The sequence below is a fragment of the Thalassophryne amazonica genome, chromosome 17 (genome assembly GCF_902500255.1).
Source record: "Thalassophryne amazonica chromosome 17, fThaAma1.1, whole genome shotgun sequence".
In the NCBI taxonomy this organism is placed as follows: Eukaryota; Metazoa; Chordata; class Actinopteri; order Batrachoidiformes; family Batrachoididae; genus Thalassophryne; species Thalassophryne amazonica.
The window spans coordinates 3806660-3833422 of record NC_047119.1 but is presented as its reverse complement, the minus strand read 5'-3'; the positions used below and the strand labels follow the sequence as shown (position 1 = coordinate 3833422).

General features: G+C 43.4%; 1 protein-coding gene across 2 annotated transcripts in view; it reads left to right on the top strand.

The window, feature by feature from the left end:
* Window positions 1-26021, top strand: part of LOC117529556 (membrane-associated phosphatidylinositol transfer protein 2-like) — a 113041-nt gene extending 87020 nt beyond the window's left edge. The window contains exons 15-26 of one of the 2 annotated variants that reach the window (XM_034192379.1): window positions 1235-1405; window positions 3416-3556; window positions 3652-3813; window positions 3907-4161; window positions 4581-4729; window positions 12521-12637; window positions 14583-14699; window positions 14819-14967; window positions 15047-15196; window positions 17021-17204; window positions 19252-19380; window positions 25586-26021. In XM_034192379.1, the coding sequence (XP_034048270.1) occupies window positions 1235-1405; window positions 3416-3556; window positions 3652-3813; window positions 3907-4161; window positions 4581-4729; window positions 12521-12637; window positions 14583-14699; window positions 14819-14967; window positions 15047-15196; window positions 17021-17204; window positions 19252-19380; window positions 25586-25954 (2093 nt within the window). In that variant the 3' untranslated portion in view covers window positions 25955-26021. The remainder of the gene's footprint in view (window positions 1-1234; window positions 1406-3415; window positions 3557-3651; window positions 3814-3906; window positions 4162-4580; window positions 4730-12520; window positions 12638-14582; window positions 14700-14818; window positions 14968-15046; window positions 15197-17020; window positions 17205-19251; window positions 19381-25585) is intronic. The other variant, XM_034192378.1, reaches the window with a different exon arrangement.
* The last annotated feature ends 742 nt before the right edge of the window (window positions 26022-26763 follow it).

Here is a 26763-nt window from a genome sequence, read left to right as displayed (position 1 = left end):
AAGTGAGGTGTAGTATTTTAGTTACTGTATTTCAGTTCTGTGTTGAGCCCTTCTGTGACATTCTTACCTTATGACATCACAAAGATCTACAGGGACATCCTACAGGTTCAGAATGAAGTTGCACTGAGATATTTTTCTTGGAAAGATGTGAAATTTCACCTACAGTGGACAAATTGATCAGGCGGGCTGGCTCTGTGGTCGGCATGAAGCTGGACTCTCTGGTGATGGTGGCAGGGAAGAGAACACTGGACAAACTGCTGGACATTATGGACGATGCCAGTCAGCCTCTGCACACCGTCATCAGCAACCAGAGGAGCCTCTTCAGCCACAGACTGCTCCTTCTCAAGTGCAGGACCAACAGACTGAGAAACTCCTTTGTCCCTCAGGCCACCAGACTGTACAACTCCTCACTCAGGGGGAGGAGGAGGAACAGGAAGACAGAGGACGGGAAGGAGAGCAACAGTAGGAGCCAGTAAACCAGCAGTGAGCAGTATTTCTTGTATTTACATTTTGCAAATTGCTTTTTACTTCTACTTTTCATACTCTGTGTGCTTCTTATCCTGCGTGCTGCTATACAATGCTGCTGGAACCTCAGTTTCCCTGAGGGAGTCTTCCCAAAGGATCAGTACAGTTCTGTCTAATCAAATCTAAGGCTAACTGGGGACTTGAGCCTCAGTTTGGTCTTTTTCCTTGTTAGATTGTTCACTGTGAATCTGTCCCTGATTGTGCAATGGACAAAAGTTGCAATATGCAGTTTGTCCAGTCACAGCCACAGAAGCCTGTAACTCCTTCAGAGCAGTCCGGGTGTCTTGGTGGCTTCCTTCACTATTTGTGTTTCTTAATGATTGACGTAGATGAAGGCATCAATATATTTAGTGACTTGGAAATGTTCATGCATCCATCCTCTGACTTGTCCAAAGAAACATGGCTGTAAAAGTGATGATTTGTATCAAACAGAGGAGGTTATTTTACCTTCTGATTGGGGTCACCACAGCAGATCCAATATGGATGGATGTGCTTATTGATTTGCTTCAAGTTTTATGCCGGATGTCCTTCTGCAGACTAGACACAGGGAGTCTTAAACTGGCAGCCTTGCATTGTGGCAGAAACTTGCCCTGATCACTTGGCCCCCACCCCACCTGTATGTCACGATGAAGGAGATGATTGTGGTTCCCAGAGCTGGTTCCTGCAGTATCTCCATAACTGTGTCTTTTTCCTCTCGGCCCCTCTGCAGTGTCGGCTCTGCGTCCGGCCTGTCAGCAGGTCTACAACCTGTTTCATCCGGCCGACCCCTCGGCATCTCGCCTCGAGCCTCTCCTGGACAAGAGGTTCTACCTGCTGCCTCCCTTTAGCGTCCCGCGCTACCAGCGCTTCCCTCTGGGTGATGGACACTCAGCTCTTCTGGGTGAGCAGCAGCTTTAAAACACACAGTAACAGTCGGAACTCTGATCGAGTTCTACATGGTTTTGATGGTAAAACAATAAACCAATGTCTCAGGATCCATTTATTTTGAAATGTGTGCAAAATGATGTTAATTTGCTCTTGTTTTATTATTATTAGTAGTATTTTGTGTAAAAAATGTTTTTGTGCTAAAACAAGTACAACAGTGGTGCCAAATACTATTAATGGTTTTTCCTCCACTTTGTTAATAAAATTCCACATCTTTTTGCAGTTTGAGTTTACAGATTTCGTGATGTCACAGAGGTTCATTTTAGGAGACAGCTTGTGTTCCTGCAATAACCATCTTGAAAAATGCATACCTTAAAATTTCCTGTTAGTTCACATCCTTCACCCGCTGGTGCTGGTCTGCAAATGCAGAAAAATAGATGAAAATCCTGAAGGAAAAAGCTGATGGAGCCTGACAGAACTAGAATCAGGGGCGGGGAGGAGAGAGCATCAGCAAGAAGGTCATGGGATCGATTCCTACCTGTGGTCTTTCTGTGTGGAGTTTGCATGTTCTCTCCGTGTTTGTGTGGGTTCTCCGGCTTCCTCCCACATTTAAATACATGCAGGTTAGATGGACTGGAAACTTTAAATAGTCCATAGGTGTGAATGTGTTTGTTTGTCTGTTTGTGACCCTGTGACAGACCGGCGTCCTGTCCAGGGTGAACCCCACCTCACACCCTGTGACTGCTGGGATAGGCACCGCCCCCTGTGACCCTTAGTTGGAGTAAGCGGTTGGAGATGAGTGAGTGAATGAGTGAAATGGGGAAAAAAAGACTTGTTTCAGAGTTCCACGACTGTGTTTAATTAACAGTGATTGAAGCTTTGACAAGCATTTTAGCACAAAACATCACAACTTAAACACACAAAATAACACATTTGAGATAGTTCCATGTATGAAAACTTACATGTGTGTGTTGAATTGGCACAAGTTTTACGCAGGATGTGACGCCACTCCACTTTACATGGAGAAATGTGTCAGGTGTGGATTTTTGAACACTCCTGCTAAATGTACATGAAACAATCAATCAATCAATGTGAAACAATCATTAAATGAGGTGTTACTGATGTCATTCACTGGCTTTCGGTCACCGTGGTGAAGTCCAGATGTGATTTCAAAGTGCGATTAATCGCAATTTCAAAAAATTGTGTTATGGATGCTGTAATTAATTAATGTAAATTAAAGTGATATTTGTCAGTCATAATAGCATAATAAAATAAATGATAATAATAACAAATGGTTTGGGTGATGGTAGAAACATCCAGCAGAGTGAAAACCCTCCACCCGTCGCATCCGTAAATCCAACCCAGTCTCCTGCCGTTAAATTAATCTATTAGTTCATGGTACCGTGACGGCAACACAAATTAATTTCATGACGGTAGTGGTACGGGGGAGGGCTGTGGGGGTTATGGTTAGGGTTAGGAGAAGGGAAAGGTTATGGTTGGGGGTAGGGTTAGGCTTAGAAATAACAAAACAAAAAAAAAAACAGTCATGAAAATGTGGCTCATTTCGTGATGAGAGCACTTAAAAAAGCGTGAGATTGGGCTGATAAACCCACTTGCTTCTCAGGGGTTTTGAACTCAGCACTGATGGACACCACAGCTCGTGCTTTTCCCAGTTGCATATGATGTAAACACGTAACGCTCTGCGCTTACCCGCAACCCATAAGATTACATTAAAAGCTCAGTTTTGTGATAAATATTGATTTTTACATGAGAGTGTGGAAGAGATGTTTGGAGCGATTTTTCCCACCGGACTGAAAACACGCCGACCGGGCAGGACCTGACTGGACAGTGGCATCCAGAGGCAGATCAAACAGTCTGGAACACTGATAACCGCTGTAACAGGGGCAGATTCAGACAGAAAAAGCAAAATGCCTCCTTTTCCCATGTGGCAGTGCGTCACCCTGAGGGACACGCCGCCCCCACCAGTACACCTACATTGTGTCTGATGCAATATTTCTGTGTGTAGTTGAGACGGTGCAGAGTAACCCTCAGCTTCTGATGGAGTGTACGGGCGCTGTGTCTCATCGCTGTCAGCACGGCACTGTCAGTGAGATGTCCATCCCTGTCCCGGTCCTGAACTGGCAGACGTCACAGCCCCACGTAGACGGTGAGTACCTGGCAGCAGCCCGGTCAACATCTCAGTGCTTCTAAACCTCACTGGCTTGTTTTACTCTTTTGTCCCTGTGGGTCTTGTTTTCTCAGCAGATTCTCTTCACACCCATATTCATGCAGACGGTCAGTGGTCCTCGTCCACCTCACCCGGGGTCCCTCACCTACGGAGCAACCGCAGGACCAGTGAGGCCAGCATCGCCAGCCAGGTGTCGGGTTTAGCCGACGCTTACACCGCTTCCAACATCGCCACCAGTAAGTCCACCCCAAACCCACTCGGTCAAAACCACATTTTGTCTGGCAGTAAATGTTAATGTGGCCGTGTGTTGCCTCCAAACGTCCCTCCAGCGCACACTGGTGATGGCAGCCACACAAAAAGGCCCGGCTTGCTGTCCCATCTGACTCTACCCTACAATAAACTTGCCGCGCTGAGTCCGTCCCCGTGGTTGCGCAAGAAGATCCGCCAAGTGTTCCTGAGCCCCGAACGAGTGGGGTCTGAACACAGCTTGGAGGTGACCTCTGACCTCAGCGATGTCGCCTCTGACATCAGAGATATCAGCTCCGCCCTACCATCTCCCGCAGTGCTGAGGAATGTACAGCAAGGTACAGAGAGGGCAGTCGTGAGAGGACATGAGAGAAGGATGCTGCCTTCTTTCCTTTCTCCTTTCTAAGCCCTCTTTGTAAAAGTTAGACTAAACCCATAATCCTGCTCTTCTCTTCAGCTCCCACTCATGAGAACTTCTTCTACACGTTACCTTGCAAGATTAAAATATAAATATGTTCTCAGAGTCGGAGCTGCCTGTTTACAGGTCGACGTTTCAACCCTCCTCATAGCTAACTGCTGCCTAGCGTTATCTGTAGCGTATAGCACGTCCACGTCAAACCCTTCAAACCTACCTTTCAGTGCAAACCTCTGCTAGATGATCAGGCTTCTTAGATCCACATGGGAAAGATCAAATTTTTTATTTGCACTGTTTTTTAATCACTCCCCCCCATCCTTTCCTCATTCTGATGCTCTCCAGTTGCTTCTCGGTGGTGGGGTAGTAAGAGGATAGACTATGCCCTCTACTGTCCTGATGCCCTGACTGCGTTTCCCACAGTGGCTCTGCCTCATCTCTTCCACGCCTCCTACTGGGAGTCCACAGACGTCATCTCCTTCCTCCTTAGACAGGTTCCCTTTGATACTTTTTTAAACTCATGTACAGCAGGTAAAATAAGTATTTAACACGTCACCATTTTTTCTCAGTAAATATATTTTTAAAGGTGCTATTGACATGGCATTTTCACCAGATGTCAGTAACAACCCAAGTAATCTTCACATATAAAGAAACCAAAACAAATAAGTACAGAAATTAAGTTATGTGTAATAATGTGAAATGACACAGGATAAAAGTGTTGAACACCTGAAGAAAAGAATGTGCAAAAAGGCATGGAAAGCCAAGACACCAGCTATTTAGAAAGCAATCCTGCCCCTTGTCTGTGCAAATGAATATCAGATAGTTCATTCCCAACTGATGGCCTATAAAAAGGTGTCTCATTACCAAGGTGTCACACAAGAAACAGCTCTCTCTCCAGATTTTCGCAACCATATTGTTGCAAAACATGCTGTTGCCAACGGTTACAGAAGGATTTCTAATCTTCTGAGTGTTGCAGTGAGCACTGTTGGGGCCATAATTTGAACGTGGAAAGAGCATCATTTCACCATAAACCGGCCATGCCCAGGTGCTCTTTGCAGGATTTCTGACAGAGGAGTGAAAAGAATCATCAAAAGAGTTCTCCAGGAGCCAAGGACCACTTGTGGAGAGCAGAGCAATGGAACAATTGCTTCAAAGAAAACAATAAGTAATGCACTCAGCCTCCATGGCCTGTATGCACGCTCACCACGCAGGACACCACTGCTGAAGAAAAAGCATGTTGAAGCTCGTTTAAAGTTTGCTGCACAACATTTAGACAAACCTGTGAAATACTGTGAGAACATAGTCTGGACAGATGAGACCAAAACTGAACTCTTTGGATGCCACAATACAGACCATAAATGTCACTGCCCAAAAAACACCAGACCAACAGTGAAGTTTGGAGGTGGACCATCACGGTGTGGGACTGTTTATCAGCAAACAACACTGACAAACTTCATGTAACTGAAGGAAGGATGAATGAAAAAATGTACATAATATATTTCCTGAGAAAAATAGTGACGTGTTCAGTATTTATTTTACCTGCTGCATGTTCACCTGTGTCTTGTTACTCTAATAGTTGTATTTAATCTGATCTACTCCTCTACAGTCGAGCACGTATACTGTGGATTTCATATTTAGAATCTATCATTTTCATGCTAACAGATATTCAGCTAATTTCAAGACTTTATTTCAATAATTCTTAACATGAGTTTTCACTTGGTCCATTAGCTTTGTTTTTTTACATAAAAACAAGGTGTTTTTAACTTGTAACAAGATTAAAAACAAAAACAAAAAAATCTGCTAATGAACAAGTGAAAGTTCACCTGTTAAGACATAATTAACTGAGATTTATGTCGTGCAGCAGATATGTGCAATATTTGAGGTGAATCATGACTTTGACGATAAAAACATTAAATATAGCACACAGTTCGAGCATACAAACAGATCATTTTTGGCTGTAGGGGCATCGCAGAGGCGGCCATTTTCCAAGATGGCTGCCGCGGGTTGATGTTTTATCAGTTGCTCAGGCTCTAGACCATCAAGACTCTTGATTTGGGTGGCTAATCCTACATATTCAAGGATGAGGAATGCAGTAGTACTATTTACAACATGCTAGCACTTACATAACAACATATGGCTAGCATTCAGGTATTAAATCATCCATCCATCCATCCATCCATCCATCTTCTGCCGCTTAGTCCAATTAAGGGTTGTGGGGGGCTGGAGCCTATCCCAGCAGTCATGAGGCGGGGTACACCCAGGACAGGACGCCAGTCCGTCGCAGGGCCACAAATAGACAAACAAACAGACACACCCACACGCACACCTAAGGACAATTTTAAAGATTCCAATCCACCTAACCCGCATGTCTTTGGATGTGGGAGGAATCCAGAGCACCCAGTGGAAACCCACGCAAACACGGGGAGAACATGCAAACTCCACACAGAAAGGCCACGGGAATTGAACCCATGACCTTCTCGCTGTGAGGCAACAGTGCTAACCACTAAGCCACCGTGCTGCCCGGTATTAAATCATTGTAAAACAATTAAAATACATAATATTGGTGATATTATACATGTTTTTGAACTCTGACTAATGAGAGTACAACACAGTACCCCCCTTTTCAATGTTTCATTAGTTGCTGTTTACAAGAATTATCCAGTAGAGGGAGCTCTAAAAAGAGTCTGACCTGCAGCAGCTTTTTGTCGTCCACTTTTCTCTGCAGTAAAACTTGTTGGTGCAGATTTGACTGCTGCAAGAAACATATGAGCAGGTTTTTCTCAATATTCAACAATGAACATGTTTAATGTTTAATTAAATGCATTTATATGAGCACTATGCTTATTAATCCTCATTATTAAGATAGCTAGCTTGCTAACATATTTGGCTAACATCAGCAATCTAGCTGAGTAGCAAACATGTATGAAGAGGCTGTGAGTCCATACGCAGCATATTTCTAACTGATTTGAACATGTTATTTCATTGGTCACAACATCAGTATTCCGTTGGTTTGAGTCTGATGCTGAGCTCAATTTTTGGGACTAATCTGTATGTACATTTGTATGTTTTGAGCTAACCTTGACTGGCCTGTTGCAGCTAAAGGTGCCCTGACACTTGCACGTACTTTGTTGTGATGATCCCACACGCTGTGTTCCCAGCTGGACGCCGTGCTTTAGTACGCTGGACATTGCTGATATAAAATAATTATTTGTGGCAGATTAATCATTTTCTGTCAGAGATGGCTGTTGAAAACGCCTCTAATTGCTTCCGGAATCACAGAAGACTGTTGCAGCTGGACCTCTTTTCTCTCTCTCAGTCTTGTCCGCTCCATGAGGTGGAGAACATATTGGAACTGTCTAAAAGGTATTTGTAACATTTATATTGTAATGTCTTGGTAAAACAGTTGCATGTTATTTCCTTCTTATGAGTAGCTGTAAAATTATGTTTATGACAGATTTATAACATCTTGTTATAATCGTTCATATGAGCTGCGCTCTGATGTGGTGCACTGAAGCAAACACTCGCACTCACACACAGAGTTTTTTAATTGTTTGTGCAATGTTCATATGAAATTTGCGTTATTAATGCGTGATGGAGATTTTGAACATTCCAAAATTTTCTTTGCGTGCAAGTGTCAGGGGGCCTTATCGGTACTCTTCCATGTGACTGTGCTGGCAGCTGATGTACCTTCCTGGTGGTTTCAGCTGATGCTGGATTGGTGGTGCTAGAGCTAGTACATACTGATCTTTAAGTAGCACAATGAATTGTAAGACAACGGCTAAGCTATTCAAGTTAGTGGACTCTACTGAGCCTGGAATGTCAGACACACAGTGCCTGACCATAGACTGGAATAAATGTGTTCTGTGTCATGAAGATAGATGAGGCCCAGTGTTCCCCTTAAATGAGGTCTGCCCACCAGCATATACATTTAGTCACATCCCTCGTGATGCGAAGCAAGGCGGGGGTGTTGCTCTTATTTATAAATCTAGGTTTAGCTTATTAGCTGTTGGGGGTTACAAATATCACTCGTTTGAGCATCTGATTCTCTGCTCTTCTCAGGATATTACACATTGCCAAATTCAGAAGAATAAAAATCAGTCGTATTACTTGTATAGGCCTCCTGGCCCATATTCTGAATTCTTAGATGAATTTGGTGCATTCATCTCTAACTTGTCAACTAGTGTAGATAACATTCTGATTATTGGTGACTCTAACATTCATATAAATAAGCCTTCTGATCCCCTTTGCAAATCATTTATGGAAATTGTGGATGCATTAGGATTTCGGCAATGCATTCAGGATTCGACGCACATTAGTGGCAATACCCTGGATCTGGTTCTCGCACGTGGTATTGCTGTCACAAATATTAACATCATGCCTCTTACATCAATGGTGTCTGATCACTCACTTATTAAGTTTACAGTTTCGCTGCCGTGTTTAGTGGAACAACAACCTTATATATCATTACGACGATGCATCAACTCCTCAACTAAGACTGAACTCGAAGCTAGAGTGCCTGATGTCTTAGCTTCACATTTGACAAATACCCAGTCAGTAGACAGACTTGTGGATAGTTTAAACTCAGTGCTCAAAACTATACTCGACATGATTGCACCACCTGTGTTAAAACTGCGCTCCCCCAAAACACAGTCACCTTGGTTCAATGATTATCTGCGTGACCTCAAGCATAAAGCACGAGGTCTAGAACGGAAATGGCGCCATTCAAAATTAGAAGTATTTCACCTTGCTTGGTGTGATGCTATCTTAGACTATAAGCATGCATTATTGGCTACATAGCGGACTTACTACTCTGATTTGATCAACAAAAACAAGCATAACTCAAAGTTCTTGTTCGACACGGTGGCAACACTTATTCATGGACAACCACCTGTAGTTCGCTCTCCTTTTACAGCACAAGATTTCCTGGATTACTTTGAGAAGAAAATAGAAGACATCAGGTTAAACATATCCCGGCATGCCTTAACCCAGCCACTACACCCTGCTATTGAGGTGGGCACCACTACTGAGGTATTACCTAGATTTACAGAATTTGATAGTATCTCTCTAGGCATGCTGACAAAACTCGTAATGTCAACAAAAAGCACAACCTGTTTATTTGATCCTATTCCAACAAAACTGTTTAAGGACCTGTGGCCCACTCTTGGGCCGACTGTACTGGAAATTATTCATCTTTCTTTAACTTCTGGATCTGTTCCTAAATGTTTCAAATCTGCAGTGATTAAACCATTACTTAAGAAACCTAATCTTGACCCTAGTGTATTGACAAACTATAGGCTGATATCAAATCTATCATTTTTCTCTAAAATTCTGGAAAAAGTGGTGTCACGGCAGCTCGTAGACTATCTTACTGAGAATAATCTCTTTGAGCCACTGCAGTCTGCTTTTAGAAAATATCATTCCACAGAGACGGCTCTCACTAAAGTGGTGAATGATCTTCTGCTTACAATGGATTCAGACACCACTACAGTTCTGCTGCTGTTAGATCTTGGTGCTGCATTTGATACAGTGGATCATCATATTCTACGTGATAGGCTGGAAAATCATTTTGGAATTACTGGGAGTGCCCTTGCATGGCTGATGTCATACTTGACCAGTCGTTCTCACTGTGTTTTGTACAGTAACACTACCTCTAACCTTAGTGACATGAAATTTGGGGTTCCACAGGGGTCTGTCTTAGGCCCCCTGCTTTTCTCCCTTTATATAGCACCCCTTGGGCACATATTGCGGCGTTTTGGGATTACCTTTCACTGCTATGCAGATGATACTCAGTTATACATGCCGATAACTGCTGGTAATCTCGTTCACATAAAATCCTTAGAAGATTGCTTGCAGCAGTGAGAAGTTGGATGTCTAGAAACTTCCTACTTTTAAACTCTGATAAGACTGAAATGATGGTTCTTGGTCCAGTGAGACATCAGCATCAATTTGACCAGTTAACACTCAGCCTCGGCTCATGTGTCATACATCACACTGACAAAGTAAGGAACCTTGGGGTAATTTTTGATCCTTCCTTTTCCTTTGGCCTCCACATTAGAAATATTACTAGGACTGCTTTCTTCCACCTGCGAAATATAGTGAAGATTCGTCCCATCCTGTCTATGGCTGATGCTGAGACCCTGATCCATGCATTTATCTCTTCTAGATTGGACTACTGAAATGTTCTATTTTCTGGTTTACTGCAGTCTAGCATTCGGGGTCTCCAATTGGTTCAAAATGCTGCAGCCAGACTTTTGACATGAAGCAGAAAGTTTGACCACATTACACCCATTTTGGCGTCTCTTCACTGGCTTCCTGTCCCAGTGAGATCAGATTTTAAGGTTCTGCTACTAATCTATAAAATTGTTCATGGACTGGCACCTCCCTACCTAGCTGACCTAATTAAACCTTACGTACCGGCCCGGGCTTTACATTCTCAGGGTGCAGGACTACTTTGTGTCCCTAAGGTGAATAAGAAGTCTGCAGGTCACAGAGCTTTCTCTTATCGTGCCCCTGTTCTGTGGAATGATCTCCCTGCGTCAATAAAACAGATTCTGTGGAGACTTTCAAGTCCAGACTTAAGACGCACTTATTTTCCCTTTCATATGGCTAGCATACTGGTACAGTTTTGTTTTACGCTTTTTACTCTTTTAATTCATTTATTAGTAATTGGAGTGGGCTGCGGCCTCAACTTTACCTAAATTTTGGGTCTTTTAGTGAAGTTTAGGGCTAGTGGCCGGCGATCACCTTAGTATTTCTGTGTTTTTCTTGTTGTTTAATGCTGACAAATTATACAGTATTTTTTTTTTTTTGTCTTTCTGATGCCTGATTCTGTTATTTTTTTCTCTCTGTTTAAGCTGCAGCTCCATCCAGAGATGGGAGTTGTATTTGTGTTGGCGATCCTCCTGTCCTGTGCGCCAATAGCATTTCTTGTATATTCATCCGTGAATTGTTCTGTGAATTGTTTCTGTAATTTATGTCTGTATCATGGCCCAAGCAGAGGGTCACCCCTTTGAGTCTGGTCTGCTTGAGGTTTCTTCCTCAGAGGGAGTTTTTCCTTACCACTATTGCTCTGGGGGTTGGTAAGGTTAGACCTTACCTGTGTGAAGCGCTTTGAGGCAACTCTGTTGTGTTTGGTGCTATATAAATGAAAATAAATTAAAAATAAATTGAATAGAGATGAGATACTGAAATGTCCAGCTTATTCAACATGTGGCAGAGATGGGGAAGGATACAAGACCATAGCTGAACTTCTTGTATCACCAGAATCTACCAGCGCCTGTCGTGAACTCCTCATGCAGTGGAAAGTGCAAATGTTTCAAGGCAGAGCTGAAGTGCACGTTGTTTTGCCACTGTGGTGGCTCATGTTTTCAGAACTAATGTTGCATTTAACTATAACTGTGACCTCTTTTTTGTTGTCACTATGCCACTGCAGTTGTGTTTTCAGAGCTAACATTGCATTTCAGCATTCACTGTAAGTGTGTGACCTCTTTTTTTTGCTGTCATTATAAACAAGCAAACAAAAAACCCATTAGATTGCATTGATTTAGATGAACACTTTAAAAGATACACTAATCCTAATTCAAACGTTTGACCTAATGGTGGCACTACAGGGAAGGTCTTAGTGTCACATCATCCTCAGGGGGCTATGAATGTTTCCAGATAATTTGAAAAGAATCGGATGAAAGTTCTTGGAGTTAACATGCTAATGTGAAAACTCTGCAGTGGTGGACACTCATCATTTGGGGATATAAATAGTACCACTGCATTCCTCATCCTTAAAAATGTAGGATTAGACACCGGGATCAAGACCCTTGGTGGTCTAGAGGTTGAGCTGCTAATAAAACAACAATGCGTGGCAGCCAAAAATGATCTTTAGGGTGTGCTCGAACACTGTGCCAAATTTCATGCTTTTATGGTCAAAGTCGTGATTCATCCACATATCTGCTCCGCTAATACTTTACTAGTATTAGAAAGTACTACATTTTTTTTACAAACTACAGCAGCTGTGGTGAATAAAAAAATCTTGTGTCTTACAGAACAAAACAACATCTTTCTAAGACTCTAAGACTCTGAAGATATTAAAGATGTATGATCTTAAAAAAGTCATTAATGTCTCACTGAAATTGACAACGTACCTCAGTGATTTTGTCAGATGTTGAAAGTAAATAGTTTTACTAGAATTTTGACAAATGGTTTGTGAGATTTTGCATTGTTGCAGGTTGATAAAATGTAGCCACATGTTAAAGATTCTGTGCAGTTTCTTTAAAATGAATTTCTTCTGTTAGGTGATGAGACATGAGAACTCCAGTATTTTGGAGCTGGATGGTAAAGAGGTGTCGGAATTCACGCCGTCCAAACCCCGTGAGAAGTGGCTCCGCAAGAGGACTCATGTTAAAATTAGGGTGGGCTGTCTTTTTTTATTTAATTTCTGGGTTGCAAAGGTTGTTATTTCTGTTTTATAGGATTTTTTTTTGATAAGCCACACATTCATCCGAATGGAATTTTATATGAAGCCTCATTTGTACAGACAATTTCTAACTGGCCAAGTGGTTAATGCGCTTGTCTTCAGTTCAGAAGGTTCCAGGTTCAAATCCCACCCCTGCCACATTTCTCCCTGTAATGCGGAGCTGCGTCAGGAAGGGCATCTGGCGTAAACCTGTGCCAATTCAACATGCAGATCCACCTTGGATTTGCTGTGGCGACCCCGACTGCAAACAAGGGAGAAGCCGAAGGGACTTACGTATTGTGAGCTGGGGAGAGTCTTGGTGGGACCTTGTTGAGTCTTAGAAACTCTTGATAAGTGAGGATGGTCCAAGGTGTCAATCACAAGTGTTGTGAACGGTTGTGCAATTTTTCCAAATCGTGTTGCAGCCATTCTGCGGTCTTACATTGTCTAGCCGCCATCTGAAAGGCCGTCCTCACCATTCTTAGTATTCTTTAAAGTTGGGGCTCTAGATCAGTTCTCCTGTTACATTTATACCAGATCTTGTGGCATGATGGACGTCCATGTTTCCATCTTAGGTGCAGCCGTAACTCAGCCTTGACAGAGTTTTGTCGGTGTTGTGGTGAACCACGGTAGAACCAGATAAACAAATCCATAGGGAGATATGAGAAAACACTGGAAGTAATCACCGGTTGCTGGTGGAAGAATTCTGCAAAATAACAAGATCGCAAGAAGACTTGTTAAAATACAGGAAGGAATCATTGCAAAAGGACCACAAACGGACACCAAAACAACAAGCGAGGCAGGAAAGGGGACAGGACAAATAAAACAGCCAGGGGTCGGCCAAGTGGCCAACAGGGGGCAACCACACCCATCAGGAGAACGCCCATAAGGCCAACAGAGAGGACAGAGGACAGGGTGAACACCAAGCGGACGGAAATGTGGCCGACAGCAGGGATATGAGCGGTCAGAGGGTTCAGCAGCGAGGGGGACACAGGACTGACTGCCGGGAAACGAATGGACATACACCAACAGGCAGCTACACGGGACACCGACAGCGGACAAAACAACCAGGAAACCACATAATAAATAGGAGAGGAAGCAGAGAGGACAGCACAACTGGGGGCCGTAGACATACAGAGACACAAGAGAAAGGAGACTGGGGAGACAAAAAACAAATGGACCAATCGAACAACAATGAATGTGGGGCCAACAAGGGACGGATGAGCCAACAAAAGTGATCACGAGGAGGACAATGACGCAAGGAACAATACCACATGCAAGGAAGACACAAAATATGTGGAAAGCAAGAAAGCAACAGAAACATGAGACCTAACACAGATGAAATGATTGTCCACTTAAAAATCTGGAGGCGTGGGCGCCGCTGGAGACATGAGCACAAACAGAGACATGACAACCAGACTCAGCGGGGCGACCTTCTGCTCCGACCAAATGAACAAATCAAACAACACAGAATGTCAGAACATGCAGGAAGAGAAACGTACTTTTTAAAGATTATATAGTAGAGAAGCTTGAATCTTCGACTGGACTGGGTTGCTTGACGCGAGGACGTTTCGCTTCAAATCGCAGAAGCTTCCTCAGCTAAAATTCTTGCTCTGGTGGTCTGACTTCTGTCTTGACTCTTGTAGAGAGAATAATCAAGAAGTCACAAAAGCTGGAGTTTTAAACCTAACCAGACCCCTCCTACTGAGCGGCAGACTGCTATAGGCTAGTGACTAAACAGTAGCTCTCATCAGCACCTATTGTGCTCTAATTAGCACCCTCCTAATGACAGGGCAGCTGTCCCTCTCCTGATGGCTCCCTTGACGACTCTGCTGATGACGTACTTTATCATGTCATGGTTGGTCTTCTTATTTTCTGTTTGGTCTCCTGTTGTCCATCAGAATGTCACCGCCAACCACCGCGTGAACGATGCTGTCTGCACGGAGGATGAAGGCCAGACGGTGACAGGGCGGTTCATGTATGGCCCTCTGGACATGGTCACGCTTACTGGAGAGAAGGTGTTTTTGCATAATAATAATAATTTTGTTAAGTAATTGTGGTATAACCTGTATTATTTATTTTCAGATCTGATAGATTTAACAAAGTATTAGGAGGCTGTTTTTGCTCTGTTCTCCAGGTTGACATCCACATTATGACGCAGCCCCCCTCTGGAGAGTGGGTGTACTTTGACACGCAGCTCAGCAACAGCAGCGGCCGCGTGTCTTACGTGATCCCAGAAAACAAAAGGCTGGGTATCGGGGTCTACCCGGTCAAGATGGTTGTCAGGTATGCTGTGTCCTGGACTCACCTCATGTCTTTCTGCTGCACTTGTCCAACATCCTCTTCCCTCTGGTGTCCCTCACAGGGGCGACCACACGTTTGCAGACAGTTATCTGACTGTTGTGCCACGAGGAACCGAGTTTGTCGTGTTCAGTATCGACGGCTCGTTTGCTGCCAGTGTGTCTATTATGGGCAGTGACCCAAAGGTTCGAGCTGGAGCAGTGGATGTGGTTCGGTAAGGATCTCGCCCAGTATTCACCGTCCATACTGTGCACGTGATCGGGAACGGTCTTGTGTGTTTGTTCCTGTGTGTGTGTGTGTGTGTGTGTGTGTGTGTGTGTGTGTGTGTGTGTGTGTATGTTTATGCTGACGCTGCAAATTCTAATGGGTTCTTTACCGTTACAGTTCTTTGATTTGTTTCTAATTATTTACATCAGATGATTTGCTAGAAAACTGAAATACGAGGTCTGTGAGAAAACTATCCGACCTTTTTATTTTATGCAAAAAATATATGGATTTGATTCATATGTTTTTACGTCAGCCAAGCTTGAACCTTCGTGCGCATGCGTGAGTTTTTTCACGCCTGTCGGTTGCGTCATTCGCCTGTGGGCAGGCTTTGAGTGAGCACTGCTCCACCCCTCTCGTCATTTTTTCATTGCGAGGAAATGGCGGAATGATTTGGCCTTTTTTTCCATCAGAGTTTTTTCAGAAACTGTTAGAGACAGGCAGCTGGAAACCATTCAGAAAATTCAGATGGCTTTCGGTGAAAATTTTACGGGCTTCACAGAGATTAAAGAGTGTTACTACAGCTTTAAGGACGGCCCACAATGGCGCACGGTGCGCCGTGCTCCGAGCCGCGATCAACAGGCAGAAACCACCAGATCATTTCTAAACAGATCGCTGTGTCGATCCGGGACCGTCGTGTGCAATTTCTCTGGTTATCACAAGAGCTGGACATCAGCCATTTTCCAGCAGATTTCACTTTTAACAAGAGATTTTGTCATGGAAAGCCGCACGGAGGCTTTGCGCGTCATGATGGAGCCGCTGATGGAGCGAGACAAAGAACGCCTCCATTTTGGAGTGTCAGAGGACAAGTTGGGACATGCCTATCTCGGCTTTCAGTGGCTTACCAGTCGAGTGAGTATAAGAGAAATTGTGGAGAGCTGGGCATGTCCCAACTTGTCCTCTAACACTCCAAAACGGAGGTGTTCTTTGTCTCCCTCCATCAGCGAATCCGTCGTGATGCGCAAAGCCTCCGCGCGGCTTTACATGACAAAATCTCGTTAAAAGTGAAATCTGCCGGAAAATGGCTGATGTCCAGCTCTTGTGATAACCAGAGAAATTACACACGACGGTCCCGGCTCCACACAGCCATCCGTTTAGAAATGATGTGGTGGTTTCTGCCTGTCGATTGCGGCTCGGAGCGCGGCGCGCCGTGCGCCATTGTGGGCCATCCTTAAAGCTGTAGTAACACTCCTTAATCTCTGTGAAGCCCATAAAAGTTTCACCGAAAGCCATCTGAATTTTCCGAATGGTTTCCAGCCGCCTGTCTCTAACAGTTTCTGAAAAAATTCTGATGGAAAAAAAGCCCAAATCATTCCACCATTTCCTTGCAATGAAAAAACAACGAGAGGGGTAGAGCAGTGCTCACTCAAAGCCTGCCCACAGGCAAATGACGCAACCGACAGGCGTGAAAAAACTCACGCATGTGCACGAAGGTTCAAGCTTGGCTGACGTAAAAACATATGAATCAAATCCATATATTTTTTGCATAAAATAAAAAGGTCGGATACTTTTCTAACAGACCTCGTATACTTGTGAAGCACCAAAGTAGAGTTGGGACAGTGGGGGACCATTACATCTAAGAGAACCACAGACAGTGTTTCCACATAGTTCAAGGGGTTAAAGTCACTGCTCTTAATTTATTGTTGATGAGTCGTCAACTCGTGGTTTTTATTTGTTGTCCAAACGTTGAAAACACATGACACGGTGGTTTCTTTTTGATTTATTGACATATCCACAGTTCGTTTTAGTCGACATGCCTGGTGTGTTTTTACAGGTACTGGCAGGACTTAGGCTATCTGATAGTCTACGTGACGGGTCGTCCCGATATGCAGAAACAGCGTGTGGTGGCCTGGCTCTCACAGCATAACTTCCCCCACGGCATTGTGTCCTTCTGTGATGGTTTGGTTCACGACCCACTCAGACACAAGGCCAACTTCCTCAGAACTCTCGTCAGTGAGGTAAAGTTTAACGCTCAATATACACTGTGATTTTCCTCACATGAAAATTTAGCAAAGTGAAATAAATGTGGCATTGTGTTTGGTCACGGCTCTGAAACAGCAGTCTCATGTTGCACTGTGTGATGGGTTCAAGGACAGGCATCACTCGCGTTCAACCAAAGACAGCCTGGGAGAAATATCAGACAGTGTTTGAAATTCTGTGGCCTATGTCTAGGGTCTGACCTATGTGTTGGGGTCTGACCTGCGTCTTGGGGTCTGACCTGCATCTTGGGGCCTGACCTGCGTCTTGGGGTCTGACCTGCGTCTTGGGGTCTAACCTGCGTCTTGGGGTCTGACCTATGTCAGGTCAAGCACAGGAATATTCACTCAGTACACATATCAGGAGTTGAGAACAGAATGTGCACAGACATCATTCAGATCCATGAGTGCGTGCTGTGTTTTGTTGTCCTGTGCTGCAGGGCTGCTATAACGTGCATGCAGAGAAAAACCAGTTAATAGTAGAATTATTTTACAGCAAACTGCCACTTTAAAATAACATAATGTAATTATCAAGTATAATTTGCAAAATCTATAGTTCTGGAACATTCAATCATTAGACTGGATAGTTTTCAAATTTCACTCAGTCAGTATTGAGGAAATAAAGTGCACTAATGTCAGATTATTGTTGTCCTTTCTAAACAGATTAAAGCTGTTCATGAAGCTCAGGTGTTAATTTTAGGTTGTGATTAATTGTTTCACATACAAATTATCCATAAATATGTTTAAAAACACATCATTCCTGCACCTCCAGAAATAAGTGTGAATGCGGGTTTTCCAGGGCAGTATTAGAAAATTTTGATTTTTTTTTTTGTGGGGGGGCACATTTGTATGTCGACAAAGTATAGAAAAAATTCCAGCATTAGACTCTTTGTAATCATAACAATACAGTATTTTAATTTGTAAGATTGAAGACATTCTTTTTTTTCCTGTAAAGTGCAGGTATCCAGCTGTCTGTGGGCTCAGAAATTCAAACGTCTCTCAACCCCCCCGCCCCTTGGAAATATCTTTGGCATTTGCTGTGACCACACACACAAAAATTTGCTCTTTAGCTGCTGTTCTGACAGAATTGCAGAGTACAGGAACAAAATGAAATATTGCATTCAATTTATTTTCATTTATATATCAACAAATCACAACAAAGTTGCCTCAAGGTGCTTCACACAAGTAAAGTCTAACCTTACCAACCCCCAGAGCAACAACACAGGTGACAGTGGTAAGAAAAACTCCATCTAATGATTTGAGGAAGAAACCTCAAGCAGACCAGACTCAGAGTGGTGGTCCTCTGCTTGGGCCATGATACAGATACAGTTGACAAAACAAATATACAGGAAATTTTAGGAGAATTTTGTACCTTGCAAGTGAGTTAATCTGCATGAAATAATCAGACCTATTGTATTAAAGAGTGCAGAGTTAAAGAATTATATTGTGAAATAAACACCTAAAAAGCCAATCAGTGAATGTCTTTTTCTTGTTTGAAAATAGACTTAGAGTGCACCATTGTACATCTAAAAATCAAAACATTTCTGGAGGTGCATGAACCCCAGAACCCGCTACAGAGTAGTGAAGCTGCAGTGCAGGTCTGCTGTTGCTGCACCGCCACTTACTACCCCTTACTACCCCCCAATTGGAGTAGAAGCACTTCATCCCAGCCCTTTCAAAAAAAAAAAGGAAAAGCCACAGAACGTGTTTTGAAGTAGCTGATGAATGTGGGCTCCCTCACCACAGACACAGTCTGTCTAATCTGCTCTCATTTATTGTCTGTGTTGGTGCAGATTTTGTGTGACATGTCAGCAAATACAAACTTGTTCTTCTGTTGTCTTGGTTGTCTGAGTGACGTGATGATTTTTCCCATGATTTGTGTTACGTTGTGCGATTTGCACACATTGTCTTCGTTAAGATACATAAATTCATTGAAGTTTGCAGTGAACTTTCAAAATTGCTGAAACCTCACAGTATAGAACCAAAAGCCTTTAAATTTGAATATACTGACTCCGCCTTGGTTCAACAGGCCCAGATGAGGATTGTTGCTGGGTACGGCTCCTCCAAGGACATCTCTGTCTATACATCTGTTGGCCTGCCTCCATCCCATATCTACATCGTAGGAAGGCCCACGAAGAAAATGCAGCACCAGTGTCAGGTACAACATCACAACCGACAGCGAGTGGATTACTGCTGGTTCTGGGATTTGACCTCACTCACTGCATCATGGCCTGTCTGGTGCCTTAACTAAAGCACTCCTTCTGTTGAATTACCTCTAAATTATTTACACATTATTCACTTTGCGTGTTTTTAGGAATCCGCTAGGTTAGCGTAGCTACTAGCTCTTAGCCGATTTAGCATGGCGGCTTCTCCTGTCTCTCCCGCACTTTTCTGCTCTGGGTGTGAAATGTTTAGTTATTCCTCGGCCTCCTTTAGCAGTAACGGTACTTGTAATAAGTGTAGCTTATTCGTAGCTTTGGAGGCCAGGCTGGGCGAATTGGAGACTCGGCTCCGCACCGTGGAAATTTCTACAGCTAGCCAGGCCCCTGTAGTCGGTGCGGACCAAGGTAGCTTAGCCGCCGTTAGTTCCCCCCTGGCAGATCCCGAGCAGCCGGGAAAGCAGGCTGACTGGGTGACTGTGAGGAGGAAGCGTAGTTCTAAACAGAAGCCCCGTGTACACCGCCAACCCGTTCACATCTCTAACCGTTTTTCCCCACTCGACGACACACCCGCCGAGGATCAAACTCTGGTTATTGGCGACTCTGTTTTGAGAAATGTGAAGTTAGCGACACCAGCAACCATAGTCAATTGTCTTCCGGGGGCCAGAGCAGGCAACATTGAAGGAAATTTGAAATTGCTGGCTAAGGCTAAGCGTAAATTTGGTAAGATTGTAATTCACGTCGGCAGTAATGACACTCGGTTACGCCAATCGGAGGTCACTAAAATTAACATTAAATCGGTGTGTAACTTTGCAAAAACAATGTCGGACTCTGTAGTTTTCTCTGGGCCCCTCCCCAATCGGACCGGGAGTGACATGTTTAGCCGCATGTTCTCCTTGAATTGCTGGCTGTCTGAGTGGTGTCCAAAAAATGAGGTGGGCTTCATAGATAATTGGCAAAGCTTCTGGGGAAAACCTGGTCTTGTTAGGAGAGACGGCATCCATCCCACTTTGGATGGCAGCAGCTCTCATTTCTAGAAATCTGGCCAATTTTCTTGGATCCTCCAAACTGTGACTGTCCAGGGTTGGGACCAGGAGGCAGAGTTGTAGTCTTACACACCTCTCTGCAGCTTCTCTCCCCCTGCCATCCCCTCATTACCCCATCCCCGTAGAGACGGTGCCTGCTCCCAGACCACCAATAACCAGCAAAAATCTATTTAAGCATAAAATTCAAAAGAAAAAATAATATAGCACCTTCAACTGCACCACAGACTAAAACAGTTAAATGTGGTCTATTAAACATTAGGTCTCTCTCTTCTAAGTCCCTGTTGGTAAATGATATAATAATTGATCAACATATTGATTTATTCTGCCTAACAGAAACCTGGTTACAGCAGGATGAATATGTTAGTTTAAATGAGTCAACACCCCTGAGTCACACTAACTGTCAGAATGCTCGTAGCACGGGCCGAGGCGGAGGATTAGCAGCAATCTTCCATTCCAGCTTATTAATTAATCAAAAACCCAGACAGAGCTTTAATTCATTTGAAAGTTTGTCTCTTAGTCTTGTCCATCCAAATGGAAGTCCCAAAAACCAGTTTTATTTGTTATTATCTATCGTCCACCTGGTCGTTACTGTGAGTTTCTCTGTGAATTTTCAGACCTTTTGTCTGACTTAGTGCTTAGCTCAGATAAGATAATTATAGTGGGTGATTTTAACATCCACACAGATGCTGAGAATGACAGCCTCAACACTGCATTTAATCTATTATTTGACTCTATTGGCTTGCTCAAAAAGTAAATGAGTCCACCCACCACTTTAATCATATCTTAGATCTTGTTCTGACTTATGGTATGGAAATAGAAGACTTAACAGTATTCCCTGAAAACTCCCTTCTGTCTGATCATTTCTTAATAACATTTACATTACTCTGATGGACTACCCAGCAGTGGGGAATAAGTTTCATTACACTAGAAGTCTTTCAGAAAGCGCTGTAACTAGGTTTAAGGATATGATTCCTTCTTTATGTTCTCTAATGCCATATACCAACACAGTGCAGAGTAGCTACCTAAACTCTGTAAGGGAGATAGAGTATCTCGTCAATAGTTTTACATCCTCATTGAAGACAACTTTGGATGCTGTAGCTCCTCTGAAAAAGAGAGCTTTAAATCAGAAGTGTCTGACTCCGTGGTATAACTCACAAACTCGTAGCTTAAAGCAGATAACCCGTAAGTTGGAGAGGAAATGGCGTCTCACTAATTTAGAAGATCTTCACTTAGTTTGGTTAGACTCTTTCTCTCCGATTGTTCTGTCTGAGTTATTTTCATTAGTTACTTCATCCAAACCATCAACATGTTTATTAGACCCCATTCCTGCCAGGCTGCTCAAGGAAGCCCTACCATTATTTAATGCTTTGATCTTAAATATGATCAATCTATCTTTGTTAGTTGGCTATGTACCACAGGCTTTTAAGGTGGCAGTAATTAAACCATACTTAAAAAGCCATCACTTGACCCAGCTATCTTAGCTAATTATAGGCCAATCTCCAACCTTCCTTTTCTCTCAAAAATTCTTGAAAGGGTAGTTGTAAAACAGCTAACTGATCATCTGCAGAGGAATGGTCTATTTGAAGAGTTTCAGTCAGGTTTTAGAATTCATCATAGTACAGAAACAGCATTAGTGAAGGTTACAAATTATCTTCTTATGGCCTCGGACAGTGGACTCATCTCTGTGCTTGTTTTGTTGGACCTCAGTGCTGCTTTTGATACTGTTGATCATAAAATTTTATTACAGAGATTAGAGCATGCCATAGGTATTAAAGGCACTGCGCTGCGGTGGTTTGAATCATATTTGTCTAATAGATTACAGTTTGTTCATGTAAATGGGGAATCTTCTTCACAGACTAAAGTTAATTATGGAGTTCCACAGGGTTCTGTGCTAGGACCAATTTTATTCACTTTATACATGCTTCCCTTAGGCAGTATTATTAGACGGTATTGCTTAAAGTTTCATTGTTACACAGATGATACCCAGCTTTATCTATCCATGAAGCCAGAGGACACACACCAATTAGCTAAACTGCAGGATTGTCTTACAGACATAAAGACATGGATGACCTCTAATTTCCTGCTTTTAAACTCAGATAAACTGAAGTTATTGTACTTGGCCCACAAATCTTAGAAACATGGTGTCTAACCAGATCCTTACTCTGGATGGCATTACCCTGACCTCTAGTAATACTGTGAGAAATCTTGGAGTCATTTTTGATCAGGATATGTCATTCAAAGCGCATATTAAACAAATATGTAGGACTGCTTTTTTGCATTTACGCAATATCTCTAAAATCAGAAAGGTCTTGTCTCAGAGTGATGCTGAAAAACTAATTCATGCATTTATTTCCTCTAGGCTGGACTATTGTAATTCATTATTATCAGGTTGTCCTAAAAGTTCCCTAAAAAGCCTTCAGTTAATTCAAAATGCTGCAGCTTGGGTACTGACGGGGACTAGAAGGAGAGAGCATATCTCACCCATATTGGCCTCTCTTCATTGGCTTCCTGTTAATTCTAGAATAGAATTTAAAATTCTTCTTCTTACTTATAAGGTTTTGAATAATCAGGTCCCATCTTATCTTAGGGACCTCATAGTACCATATCACCCCAATAGAGCGTTTCGCTCTCAGACTGCAGGCTTACTTGTAGTTCCTAGGGTTTGTAAGAGTAGAATGGGAGGCAGAGCCTTCAGCTTTCAGGCTCCTCTCCTGTGGAACCAGCTCCCAATTCAGATCAGGGAGACAGACACCCTCTCTACTTTTAAGATTAGGCTTAAAACTTTCCTTTTTGCTAAAGCTTATAGTTAGGGCTGGATCAGGTGACCCTGAACCATCCCTTAGTTTATGCTGCTATAGACGTAGACTGCTGGGGGGTTCCCATGATGCACTGTTCTTTCTCTTTTTGCTCTGTATGCACCACTCTGCATTTAATCATTAGTGATCGATCTCTGCTCCCCTCCACAGCATGTCTTTTTTCCTGGTTCTCTCCCTCAGCCCCAACAGTCCCAGCAGAAGACTGCCCCTCCCTGAGCCTGGTTCTGCTGGAGGTTTCTTCCTGTTAAAAGGAAAGTTTTTCCTTCCCACTGTAGCCAAGTGCTTGCTCACAGGGGGGTCGTTTTGACCGTTGGGGTTTTACATAATTATTGTATGGCCTTGCCTTACAATATAAAGCGCCTTGGGGCAACTGTTTGTTGTGATTTGGCGCTATATAAAAAAAAAAATTGATTGATTGATAAGCAAGAAGGTTGATGCTTGTACCTGCCTGCATGTTCTTACTTTACTTTCCCACAGGTTTTGCAGTCTCCCCCACCAGAATAAAGCACATATTAAAAGTATCCAGAACAGCTTTACTGAGAGGATCTGAATGCTTAGTAACATATATGTTGAAATGACAAAGAATTCAAATGTTGTGAACTAAGAGTCAATTCTTCTTAAAACTTGAAGTATAGGTCCAGGGACCTAATGTTCACAGTACAAGTCGAGTTACTCTTAATTCTGCATATTCAAGTGGCTGATGTAATAAAAACAAAGGTATAAACACAAATGTAACATATCACCAGTATAAACAAATTCTTGAGTTTTACAGTGCAGTGCTTCTGTATCCACATACGCACAGAGCATATTAACTGATTCAGTCAACTCTAAAATATTTAATACAGTCACACAAACCAAGAGAAATATTGAAATAATCCTCAAGTTGACACACAAATCGTCAACGACACCAGAGAATAAAACCAAGTGCTACAAATACTAAGTAGTAGCATTTTACACCATCAGTAATGTGTTCATAAGCCACAGTCGGAGCGTACGTACGTCGCTTCGCTCACCAGGGTTCCAGACCTGCTCACTTGGCTTCTCTTGTAACATCAACATTACTTGTGAATTGAAACTTCTTTGCCAAGCAGAACTTCACACTGATGCACTAAACAAAAATAAAACACACATTCACAAAACAGTGTGTATTAACGTCTTAGTTTGTATAAACTATGTAATTCGCGACCAAAGTAAAACATCAACATACCACACTGTTCCGGACAGACACAGACGAGGTGTGTGAGAAAACCTTTCAGTTTCTGTGCTGTCTGTCATTACTCATCATTAAAGGTGATGGGATGTAGGGGGGATCCTGGGTCTCTGTAGCCTATCATAGGGTCACAATTGGGTCATTCTTTTGACAGACAAGCCACTGGGCCTATTCTGTTTCTGCAGGCTGCAGCTGAGCTCTGTGGACTGGTGCATGTCTCTCTGCTTGGGCCGGGAGAGTTATTTTAGCAAGACGCGGCAAAAACAAAACAAAACAAAAAAACACAACAGGGAAGCAGTCGGCCCCATTATTGATCAGCTCACCAGGAAAAATCCCAGTATGCTCAATGGCTAATCCACCCCTGCCCTGAGATCTGTTGGTGCCACTGCTTATCTCCGGATTCTGTAGCATCAAGTGGATGAAACTCTACAATTGCTCCTGGTCGGAACGCCAGTCTAATGCAGGTTACTTCCCCAGCAGTACCAACCCTCAACCTCCAGAAGGAGAGACTGATTTTATCAGTCAGTCCTGTCCTCACCTATGACCATGAAGGTTGAAGATACAAATAGAAGATCGTCCATTAGGTATCTGGGCGTACACTCGGGAACAGGGTGAGACACTCGAATACCCAAAAGGGACTGAGTAGAGCTGCTGCTTCTTCACTTTGAAAGGAGCCAGCAGAGGTGGATCGAGCATTTGGTGAGGATGTGCGCTGGTCATTTCCCTTGGAAGGTCTTCAAGGCACGTTACACTGGGAGGAGACACCGTAAAAGACCCAGGACACACTGGAGGGATTATATTTCCCAGCTGCCTTGGGAACGCCTTGAGATCTCTCAGAAACAGTTAGAGGACATGGTTGAGTGTAGGGAAATATGGGATGTGCTGCTGCTTGGTCTACTGCCACAGTGTCCAGAATAAAAGGCAGAAAATGAATGAACGACTAATTTAAATACATTAGAATAGTTTCTTACATGTCTCTGTTTCTCTTTGTGGACCAAATAGGAGCTACTTTCATAAGTTAAAAAATACACAAACCCAAATGAATAACAGCAGTTCAAAGGCTGTTTGGGGTCGCTGCCCATTTTTCTCATTGCTTGTTTGATATTAAAGTGAAGAATTTTCTGTTTTTCAGTTCATACCGGATGGTTATGCCAACCACCTGTCCCATCTGGAGTACAGCCAAAGGTCTCATCCGTCCAAGTCTCCCAGCACACGCATGGTCCTCCGCAAGGGTAGTTTTGCACTGGGTACTGCAGGAGGAGACTTCCTTCGCAAACGCAATCACATTTTTCGCACCATGACCTCTCAGCAAGCTGGCGGGACGGGCACCGTCTCTCCCAACCTCCCGGGGCGGACTGAGCGCACACTCAGCCAGTGTGACATGGAGCGGGATCGAGGGGTCGCGACAGCAACACAGAGGAGCATGAGCATAGCAGCCGGGTGCTGGGGCCGGAGCGGGAGCACCAAGGAGGGCAGCGGAGGACTGACCAGACCCAAGTAACGGTTCAGTGGAGCTGTGGGGTTGAGGGACCGGACCTCAACCACCATGTGACCTCTGGAGTGGAACCTTAAAAACAGCACAGTAGCGAAGAAGATGTAAGGTTTGTATTTTTGAGTGAGCGATTGCGAACATAGTACGAACGAACACATGATTACGGTAACACAGAGGGAGGTGTGGAACGGGAACTATCCAGGAGGAGTGATCTGGTCAAACGGGACCTAGAGGACAAAAGACGAATCTTCTGTAGCATGACTCCTTCACAGTCATACTTTTCTAGCGTTACATCACAAAGTGTTAAACTGATGGAGAAGGACTGAGCAAAGGATGATCAGCCTTAAACTGATCTGGTGTAACGCAACCGCCCCAACTGTTGACACGATCCGAGTGCTCACGCTCATGAGCTCAGGACCAACACGGACTCGAGGACATTTAGTGGGTAGCCATAAACAGAGCTGATAACACACCGTGTTTAAATGACACCATCAACTAAGAAAACATTCAAAATGCAGAAAGAGAGAGATTTTTTTTCCATCTGAACTGTTTTGTTCCATGTGTTTGCAGTTTGTGGGATGCACTCTATGTAAAGAGTTTTGTCCCCTTCAGTGTGGCCTGTTGGCCAATCGAGGCCTTAATGTCCAACCAGACAGCCGGGAGAGGACGAAGTAAACAGGGCATGCCGTGTTAAAGCAACAAGTTAAACCCACACAGCAACAGTCCCTTTATATAACCATCTGCTTGCAATACCTGGGCTCCACCTGTTGGTGGCAGTCTGTTTCTTATGCGTGCTGCTGCTGCTGCAGCGTTCCCTT